The 11,392-nt window shown below is 38.5% G+C and overlaps 1 protein-coding gene across 1 annotated transcript in view; it reads right to left on the bottom strand.

Moving 5' to 3' along the window:
* Positions 1-3,138: 3,138 nt before the first annotated feature.
* Positions 3,139-11,392, bottom strand: part of WWTR1 (WW domain containing transcription regulator 1) — a 102,818-nt gene continuing 94,564 nt past the window's right edge. Inside the window, exon 6 of the mRNA XM_073674637.1 lies at positions 3,139-9,824. Coding sequence (XP_073530738.1) covers positions 9,643-9,824 — 182 coding nt within the window. The 3' untranslated portion in view covers positions 3,139-9,642. The remainder of the gene's footprint in view (positions 9,825-11,392) is intronic.

The following is an 11,392-nucleotide window of genomic DNA, read 5'->3' as shown; positions in this document are numbered from 1 at the left end:
GTAACCGTCATTAAAAGTAGCATTTTGTGATGCATTTAGAGAAACCATTTGTGATATTAGTTGTTTGAGTTATTTAAATTGTTCTTATTTGGTTTGTTGCAAACAGCAGAAGGTTTGTAAATTTTGCTACAAAACCTAATTTACAATGTAGGTTAAATTATTTTGAATTGCAACTGTACCTGCACTTCAGCACATGAAAATCATAGAATGTATATCTTTTCAAGGAATTGGAAGGGAAAAGCAAGCAAATTATTCCTAACCTCTAACCAGAAATATGTTATTTAGAATATATTTTCTTAGATTTCTATGAATGTCCTGTCTGTAACCTTAGGCTTGGTCTTTGGCTTCTTAATGTCTTACAGTTTACAGACGTCCACCCTGCCCTGTGGTTTCTCTGGATGTAACATATGCCAGAGCTGTAAATGATACTTTTTATGTGTCTGGGATGAAAATAATCATTTCTAAGAAACTTGTCTGAGAATACTGCGTTGTGGTAAAAAGATTTCTGCAATGAATTTTCTTTGATAGACTCCGATGCTTAGAAAAGTTTACATTTAAAGGATTATTCACATCTCGAACAATTATGGCATATCCACAGATAAAGCCATAGTTACTAATAGTTGCAGGTTCCATCATCTCTCTTAAAGGGAATCTGTCACCAGGTTTTTGCTACTACCTTTAAGAGCAGCATGATGTGTGGCTAAGATCCTGATTCCAGCGATGTGTCACTTACTGAGCTGCTTGCTGCATTTTTAATGAAATCAGTTGTATCTGCTGCAGATCTACTATTTCTCTGAACGCTGAGCTCTGTATAACCCCGCCCACATCACTGATTGTCAGCTTTCTGTGCACACTGTGCATAGGCAGAAAGCTGACAATCACTGGTGGTTTATGGTGGGGGGGTTATACAGAGCTCATGAATATGGAGAACTACATAACAGCAAGTTTACTAGTTCTTTAATCTCCTGCTGATAATCTGATAAAGCAGCTATTTTATCAAAACTACAGCAAGCAGCCAAGTAATGGACACATCACTTTAATCAGAGTCTTTGTCCCTACATCATGCTGTTCTCAGATCATGAGGCAAAAACCTGAAGACAAATTTACTTTTAGAATGGGACCCTGTTGTGTGCTGTCCAGAATAGAGAGGTGGCTGCGCATGCTGGCTCTCTCTATTAATTCATATGGAAGCTCTGAAAATTGTCATTGCGCCTGTCAAAGTGGAGGAATCCACATCTATCAGACATTGTTGGCAAATTCTGTGGATATACTGTATGCCATGCTATGTGTCTATGTAGTATATTCATTATGAGGTGTATCCTATTTATCAAAAGTCCTTATTTTGCGAGAATCATCCCGCAAACAGGACCAAAAAGGGGTGAATTTATCAAAACTCCCCAAAAAGTTGCAGTTTTTGGGGAATTCCTGGACTAAAATGTCCTACAATTGGAATTGTAAGTGTTTGAAAGTTGTGCGTTTATGTCATCCATGGATGTGCTGGATGTGACAAGCAGTTCTGTACAAGTAGCTCTGGTAACATTTATGGTCTGTATGTAACATTTCTAATACGTTGAAACCTCTTAGAGAGGACCACACAACACTACATTAAAATGGTCTTCTAAAGTAGCAGTCTTCTCAAGAGACCATATACTAAGAATATAAGAAAATCACAATTTTGTTACAGACAATCTGGTCTAACTAAAAAGGTGGTCGCTTCAAAGAAGTTTTTCTTTAAATAATAAGCTTATGTACTGTTAAAATGAATAGGCTACTGTCTAAGTCACACACTATGCATGAACTCAAGTTAAAGGGATTGTCCATATAGTAAGTTTGATACTTTAGATATCCATGGTTGTCCTGATCTGAAATGGTTGATAGTTATCCTTGGTTGACCTGATCCTGCTCCAGTCCCAGCAGCTTCACTTCCGGTCCTGTTTTGTGTTAAGAGGATTGGCAACTTCAATAGGTAAGCCAACCTCCTTCTATGTGTATGCATTTGCAGTCACTGAGAAGGGGGCTGTCTCAGATATTGAAATAAGCAGTCAGTCAGCCCCCTTCACACAATGTTCTGTTCATATGCTGACACTGACAAAGGAGATGCTGTCCTGTGTGAGGTACACGACCAAGAGCTACCGGAACCAGAGACCTGGGAAGTTATGAGCACCTGGCGTATTTAAACTATATTATTAAGTTATAAAACTTATACTTTCAGCTCACTTAACTTTTTTTGCCAGGACAAACCCTTTAAGTACGTAAGTGTATCACTGCTCACTGCAGTATACGAAGGTATTCTAATAATTTACAGGCGGTTGACAACCTTCCTAAGGACTGGGTGCATATGTAGTCTATGGAAGACACAGAAACAGTTGTGTGACTTCAGACTTTAATAAATCAAAACCAAAAAAATTGAGCTGGAACATATGCCACAGTGTGAATGCACACCTATGCATTGCAGCTATCTTTCGACTCAATTTTTTTTGTTTTATAGTACTTTGTACAAACAGGGGCGTGGATCCCCCTTTTTGGGCTGTTCATTTTGTTTATATAGCTGTCCACGGGCAGGTGCCTCAACAGTCGGGACCTGGTACTGCTCGACTCTGACATATAGTGAGGTGAACTGAAAAAGTTGGGTACCATCCCGATTGGGAACACCTTGTCATGGTTGGATGGCTTTTAAGCTTTTTTTTGATCAAACTAATGTCAACTGAGTACCCTATGTTATTTACATGTACTATTACTATTCATATACTTACTACAGGGTATTTGCTCATTTTGTTTTTATCTTGGGTTCCTTTAGACTTTAATGTGGAGTGCATGTACATCCAGTTGTATACCAAACCATGTGTAGTCTGATCCCGCAGTCATATTTCCTTTGATCTGTGCCCTACTTTTTGCTAATGTTAGCAAGAATACAGGAGTGATGGAAGGAATGAATGGAGGATCAGTAGTAGTTTGTAATATGTTATGTCCACATGGGGTTGTAGACACAAAATATTACAACGTTTAATCATGACCATTTCAAACTTTCTATTTTAGATGCATTTTACAAACAAATGTTGCCAAGGTATAGCCATTAAGGTTTTGTGTTTCTTTTTAGCAAATAGAAATGTAAAGCAAGAAAGAAATGAGGCAAAATACTTTTTGGAGGGTTTATTGCATAGTTGCCCAAACAAAGAAGCAGAGCTGGATATTCATTTAAATAAACTGGTATAATAAAAGTAAAGAAATACAATGAGAATCAGCAATTTGTTTCATCCACGCGACCCTTGGCTTCATAGGCAGCATACGTTCATATGCCGATGAAATACAAACTACTCACTTGAGTATAAAGTACATAAGAAAAATGCACAAATTACAGAACAATTCTGCTTAACTGTAGTGTCTAAAAATTACATGTTACAAATTAAAAAAAATCATTTCATGCAATAAAACCTCAACAATACACTGCACTGATGTAGTGCCGGTCAGCACAGGGCTACACAATAGTGACAATAGTGTTTGTAACGTGCAACTTCACATTCAATCACTTAAAGCTTAACTCCACATGTAAAACTACTTTTTGTAACCCAAAAATGATAAAATATACTGCCTCAAATGCAGTTCTGCATTTAACCCTAAAGATCCCACATTTTTTGTTCTGTGGCCGCCTCTTCCCCAGTTTGAGGAACAACTTGTATCAGTGACCAAACTGAATGGCGTAACTTGAAGCAAATGCACAAGCTCCAACGAGGCCATGAATATCATGGGTCTTTAATAATATCGGTATTCTCATATGGGCCAAAGGAACATTTCGTCACACTGGCTCCAGGGCACGGGTGAGAATGCCACCCCTGCACCCACTATAATTAAACCCCTAACAACCCTGTTATATATGCAATAGACACATTGGGTCTCATGTATAAGACCTGTTTTGAACATAGACTCACATCTAAATTTTCATACACAATATGGAACACCTGATTTGTCACCAAAGACAACAATGACACTTTTTGAGGCAAGTAGGATAATATCTGTGGTTGCCAAGAGCTGGCAGTTGCAGTATTTCCTATCCCAACTACTGGATGTTGTCCATTAGAGGAAAGCAGAAGATCCCAGGATCACCAACATTTAGAAATATCAAACTTTGGGGACAAGCAAATACCAAATGTTCTTGTTTTGACTTAAGGTTAGACTTTGATTCCCTAAGGCAAGATGTACTGTTACCACAAGAACAACCTTGATGATGATTATATGGCGTTAATGAATACTATTTCATCAATTCTCAATTACATTAAATGTGTGGTTAGTCAGGAGTGGACAGCTAAGGATAGTATTGAATTGTGTTCCCAAGGGCCCACCAGTAACATTGACTCTGGGGGCCCACTATTTTGCACATGCAAATATTACATTACTCACATTCACAAATGTACCTCTGCTTGCTATATAATACACTGGGTAGTTGTTTTTTATTGAATGATGAAATGCTTCCCGTCTTTATATGCCTTTACATAGTGAAACAAGTCAATTGTACCAGCTACTGAACATATAGTTGGACTGAGTTGGAACACAACCAAGTAGTGCGTTCCAAGCACCGGATGTAACGCGCCTCAGGGATCGCCCAGAGCATACATACTAAAATAGATCGGGAAATTTGCAAGGCATAGGTAGGAGGCTCCATTTAACCGTGACATAGGGCGGAGACCACATGATGAATACATAACACTCCCCTGATGAATACAGAGAAGGAGGAAACGCATCTGGCGTAGTCCTTGGCTTTTTATCTAATAAAAAAAAGGATGGCATATAGGCATTGGAACTATGCCCTCCCTCCTATTCATTTCAGAGGACTCATCTAAGACACCAGTGAATAACTAAAGTAATTGGGTGAGACCTCTCCTGTATTTTGATTCTCAATTATAAGGTGTATAACCGCATTTGATTGTCATATGGATTGATATTAGGCACATTGAGTTTACATTACTGTAAGCCTATATCCAGACAAGCACAAAGTGCATGTGGTTTTTTGTGACCTTTACTCACTAATAATATGGAGTCATGAGATACCCAGCTCTGTTTGGGATTTTATATTTAATGTGTGTCTTTGTTATTGATTACATCGTTGATTAAATGCTAAGTTTTAATAATAGTTCCCCACTTTTTGCTATAGCCTAAATATTGGAAATCTTGAGGTCACCCCCAAATTTTTTTTTTTCCTTTTGGTTTTCAAAAAACCATTGTTGCGGTCTCTAGTGAGTTGGAACACCACTCCTGCACAAGGGCCCACCGGGAGTTCACCTGCTCCCCTGTGGTCCAGTCTGGGCCTGGCTAAGGGATCCTTAACGAGGAGTGTGTGAGAGCCACTATCTCACCACCAGGAAATCTGCCATGAGTGACTGTTGTTGCCTCTCCATGGCCCTCTCACAAGTGTTCCCAGTGGTTAAGTGCCCAAGGCCCCACTGTCTAGTGGTTTGTTATGTTGATCACATGAACTTTACAGTCTTTTGATGGCTACTCTATTCTCTATGATCAGACATAACCACTTCCTACTTTGATGATATCACAGGACCAGGAGATACAAAGCTACATTTGTGAGGTGAGCTTATGTTAACATGTATGTCAGACCATGGGTCCATCAAAGGGGACTCCTGGAAGAAAAACATTCTAAGGGTCTAATGAATGACATGGGATTTGGCATGTGACATTTGCTACACATTCATGAAGTATGGGGCATGAGAAAACATCCCCGTTAAATTCATCACAAGCAATTTCAAATGAGAGAACTGGAGGGTTTATTAATGTTACGCATCCATTAATATGGTTGATATAGACACGCAGGGGCGAAAGATGAACACTTACTCAGGGGCAGACATAACATTGATCCAAGAAGGCCCAATTCCACCTCCAAAACAGAAACCAGTTTGTATCACAGACATATAAAGGGCCATATATTGTTCTTGCACAGGGGTCCTCTTCTATCTGTGTCTGCTCCTGCACATACTGTAGTTACCAACTTCCTAAAACATTGTATGCCATCCTCAGTAGTAGTCTTTAATAAAAGATACGGGTAGGTTTTAGTCCACAACTGCCATTTTGTTCAGCTGCATGACACCATTGAGAACACTGTAGAATATATAACTGATAATAAAAGGGTTGTCTAGATCCTTAAACTAAAAAATAATCACTGATCCCCCACTATTCTCATTCCAACAATTCCCAGGTCCCTGCCATCCTCTGTACAGTCCTGCTCAATCCAGATGGACATGTTCAACCAGTCACTTGCTGCAGTGATGACCAACACACCGGTAGTACAGCCAATAACTGGCTAAAGTGGTCACACGTGTCCTGACCGGGCAGGAAGAAGCGGGCTTCATGCTCTCCTAGAACACATGTGGCCACTGTAGCCAATGAATGGCAAAAGCAGTCACATTTTGGTCTGGACTGAGCAGGAAGTACAGAGACCGGTGGGGGGACAGAAAAGTATTAGAAAAACAATGGTGAGGGATGGGTGAACTGTCTTTTACTTTTTTGAAAACCCCTTTAAGACCTTAGTCGGGGCATGAAAGTAACTTGATTTGATACCAAGTCCATGTGTACCTGAATAGTAAAATGAGAGCAGTTTATACATTGTCTATAGAAAGAATGTTTTATTAGCGACTGTTGCATTTTTCATGGAACTTAATGGCAATGCATGTGCGTTGTCCCAAGTATCCCTATATCAGAAATACGAGCGTATAGCAGTTCACATTGTGCTTGTGTGGACTGGAGCTGGAAATGTCACATTTTCATATTATTTTCACTCCTTTACTGCAACGTGGCATCTACTTTGGTTGCGGTTTTATTTGTGTGTTGTTCTGTTTGTTGTCAGGGTACAGTTGTTCCGTTGGTGTACAGAAGGAAACATATCAAACTGCATTTAAACTTGAGCCAAATATACTGTCAATGATCTCAGACTTATTTTCAGCCCTCTCATATTGCACGACTATAAATGCTTCGGCTCTCTTGTAATTCTGTGGTACTGACATCAGTACATTTCCTTAGAATTTCAACCTTCAAAGCCTGAACTGCTGACAATCCATGCAACATGCTGTAAAACACTAACCCCGTAAAAAGTAAAGTAATAAAGTTAGAAAATGAAGTATCAAACGTTCCATTACAAATTGTTTAATTCATTAATGACAGATGCAGTCTACATGGACAGGATTTATCTGATAAGTCATAATGACATTACTTTCTCTAGTCTATGGCTTATACCCACTTTCCATTAGCAACCTATGTAATATCAATCCTCAATGTAACCTTGCTACCTAGTACTCAATTCTACAATCGAATTCTGATATCATAAGTTATTCACCTTCAAATCCCCACTAGATGATTAAAACGTAGCTTTAGCTCTAACTAATACAATGCATTCATATCGTTCTTTACAGTCATATCTCCTTCCATGTAAACGTTCCCATTGGCCCTTGACCTGGGAACCATCAAGGGCATCTATTTCCTAACAGTTAATACTTCACAATGGAGATATCGTCATACTCTTGAGCTATTAGCTGCAAAATTCAGGGCTCATAAAATTGACATTCATTGGGTTGAGCCTCGAAACTCCTATTGTGAAGTCGTAAAGGCATACGCTTCCACTTGTCATCAATTCCTTTCTATTAGCCGAACTACGAATCTGATGCACTACGTTGTGCCTAGTCCTTGGCCTTCTCTTTTCTAAAAAGGGTTTTCCAGTTTAGAATACACTTTTCCATATGTCCTATTATGAAATACTGTTTTAATAGAGGGGAAGATGTCATCCATCAAGGATCCTCATTTCTTGGGTGAAAGTTGAGAGCAGTTGAAAAGAGTATCTCTTTCCCAGGAGGACCTGTCCTATCTGACCATACACAGACAATCCATTGATGTAAATAGACACTGTGCAATACTTCATTTCCACTGTGGTGGCGCTGCTGGAAAACTGAACACTTAATATCAGATTCTTACAGCTGTAGTAGGCATTGTCCAAGGTGGAGAACCCCTTCAATATCATGCAATGCCCGTTCAGATCCTGCACTAGGCTTGACAAAGTGAACGTTATTAGTTTTGATAAAATGCTAAACCTCTCTGAAGTTTGTCCAAATGCAAAGTAGCACAAGATTATGAATACGGTAGATTATTTTATATGGATCTACAGTACCAAAAAGTGTTAATATTAGATATATTTATATCCATCTCCATGCTAATTATAAAACTCCTCTTGTGGGTCGCTGGTTTCCAGTAACTGCACTTTCAAAATGTGAGCCATCTACCCAAAAACATGCCTGCAAACGAGCAGGCGTACTGCAAGACCACATCGAGGGAGCAAGCTCATATACCCGCCGTAAGTGCAAAGAGTAGCTCTTGTAGACACAAGAGACTTTGATCAATAATGCCTTTTAAAATGGGTTTATTCAAAAAGTTACAAATAAAGTTTAGTCTGTCGATATAAATATTATAATGATTCAAAAAGTATTATGGATTTTTAGGACGTCATCTGCATTTTGTGACAATGCTGTATAACTGATATTTTCAATGCTTCATCAGTCCCACATTTCCAACGTAATATACAATATATTGCAGATAGTCCCTGCTCTCCAACTGTAGCTAATGAATAATATTTCACTGTTGGAAGGTCAGGATAGACAAATAGTATATATATTTTTTTATCATATCAAACATAAGTAACAACAATGCATAAAAGTGGGTTCCAGTATATATCATACAGAAACGGATTTCTTAATCATCCTCCAATTTTTGCGATATTTTCAGTAACCCACTTAAGAAAAGACCTCATTTTGTATCTAAAATACTCCCTTTGATAGTCTCAGAGATACTGTTACATTGTATTATAAAAAAAAGGCCTGAATTCATCAGTTACAATTAGTTAAAAAAACAGTGCTTAATACAATAAACAATAAAATCTAATATGCATTAAAAATAACAGGAAATAAAAAAAGATTGTAGTCACATTGTTAAAAAAAAAAATCTTACAATAAAGGTGGTAGTTAGTACCAAGACTGGTCAACGTTGTAGTGTCTCAGGGTTATTGAACATAATGCTACTTGGAAGAATGTTTTTTTTTCCTATCTACAAGCTATACAGTAATATACTGAAGAACAACTCTAAACGTAATGTTTGTGCTTAAGAAAGAAAAATAAAAAATCACACACACAAAAAAAGATTCTAGGTAGCATGGCATTAAAAAAAAATCTACTTGTTATTCTATTTCCAGCACATTTTTTTTGGAAAATTACAATGATTTGTAAAGCTTATATTAAAAGGGATAAATGCAATATGTTCTACAGTTATAAATAAAGTATACTGCCCAATGTTGAGTATGATTATCTTGTAACTAATCATCTAGTGTCCTAAACAATTAAGACCATGTACAGGTCTGACTCCGGATGGCCTCGTATAGATACGCCACAGGTTGTTGTAGAGAATCTCACAGCCTTTGTGTAGTGGTGATACAATCTAGAAACTCTATACAAGAACAAGTATATCTCTTTCTGACAATAATCTGTTGAATTACGGCTGTAGGCTGTTCGGCAGCACAACTCATCATATATTTCCACAAGAGAAAACATAAAGCTAGGTTATCAGAAAGAGAAGGAACCAGGATCAGGTCAGCCTGAGCACCAGCGTCTACAGCCAGGTGAGGTAGGTGTCATTTTTGTTCAGCACGCATTCCACATCATTCAGACTCGGAATCAAATCTTCAGACTCAAGTGTTCCCAGGTCAACATTTGTCCCCGGAAGAGCATCAAGAAAGTCTGGAAAACGTGTCTGTGGATTCAGGTTCAATGTTGGCTGTGACAGAATTTCACCTGTAGATAGAAATAAGCATTTTATTATAAAAATAACTGTGGATAACTTTGTTTGTAGAACTTTAATAGTCCTGTAGATCCATGGGGATGCAGGTCCAGAGACCTTCACCGATCAGTCAAAAGACTATGCAAAGTACTCAGCAGGGAGAAGAAGCTCCTACATTAGCATGTGCATAGTGATGTACAGACCCACAGACTTTCTATAAGGATGGGAACATTGCTGTGTGCATGCTCATGTAGGAGATCAGTGCTTCTATACAGTTCTATACAGTCTTTTGAAGAATCGTGGAGGTCTCAGGACCCTAACCTATCACTGACATACAGGACATTTAAGGTGCTACAACATACAATAAAACTTTTGAAAGTTTAGTTACACTTTAAAGGGTTTCTGGGATTTTCAATTGATTGCCTTTCATCCGCATAGATAATATATATGCAGGGCTGTGGAGTTAGAGTCGTGGAGTCGGAGTCGGTGTCCATTTTGGTGGAGTCGGAATTGGAGTCACTATAAAATGGACCGACTCCAACTCTTAAAATATATAATAAATTGGGTACAGTAGTTCAATGCAGTTTGTGGGGAATATTTTTTTCATAAGAATTTGGGAAAGTTATGAAATGTCCTATAAATGTCTGTCCTATTCATGATCTAAGGGTCTAGACTTTTAGCTGAGATTAATCTGTGCTACAGTAAATTTATGACTTAAACATGAGCCATGTATGAGGGAGTCGGAGTCATGGAGTCGGAGTAGGAGTCGGTGTCATGGAAATTGAGGAGTCAGAGTCGGAGGTTTGGTTTACCAACTCCACAGCCCTGTAATGATCTGTGACTGTCTCTCCCATCCATCAACAGCTCAGCCTTGTTCACATGAATGGATTAAAGGGAAGCTGTCATGCACCCAATACGATTAGGCTATGTTCACATGTCCAGTAATCATCTGTTAGAACAGATACAGTAGCAATCTGTTGACAAAAAAGTTGTGCAGACGCAACTTTTTTGTCCGGCTTAAAAAACTGATTTCGATTGGATCCGTTTTTTTAACATTGAACAGTAGTGTATGTTAATAAATATTTATTTTTCCACCTTCAGTATGTAAAAAAACAGATCATTTTCAAATGGGAGAAAAACGGATGGCTAATTAATGGATCCGTTTTCCATAGACTTCAATGTTTAAAAAAAAAATAGATCCAGTTGAAATCTTTTTTTTTCAGACAGACAAAAAAGTTGTGTCTGCTCAACTTTTTTTTCAACCCGATTGCTGCTGGATCTATTCTAACGGATGATTACTGGACATGTGAATTTAGCCTTAATCTGCAGATATGGGGTTAATCTGCAGGTTAATAGGCACTTGGATTGACAGGCGGCTCTGCATTGATATGCCACAGAGATGGCTGTTGGTTAATGTTCCAAGTCATGGTTACAGCCACCACTCACTATGTACTGAAGCCGCATTGGTCGCACCAATACGACTGAAACTAACCCCATATCTGCAAGTTAGTAGCGTTTGGGGACATGACAGGTTCCTTTTACGCTGCAGTATGAAGCACCGCCACAATGGTATGGACAGCAC

Source organism: Phyllobates terribilis, unplaced genomic scaffold (genome assembly GCF_046119375.1).
Source record: "Phyllobates terribilis strain yellow unplaced genomic scaffold, ASM4611937v1 Scaffold_3__8_contigs__length_932513732, whole genome shotgun sequence".
Lineage (NCBI taxonomy): Eukaryota > Metazoa > Chordata > Amphibia > Anura > Dendrobatidae > Phyllobates > Phyllobates terribilis.
The sequence above is the reverse complement of the archived record's forward strand: the minus strand, read 5'-3'. Positions and strand labels throughout refer to the sequence as shown.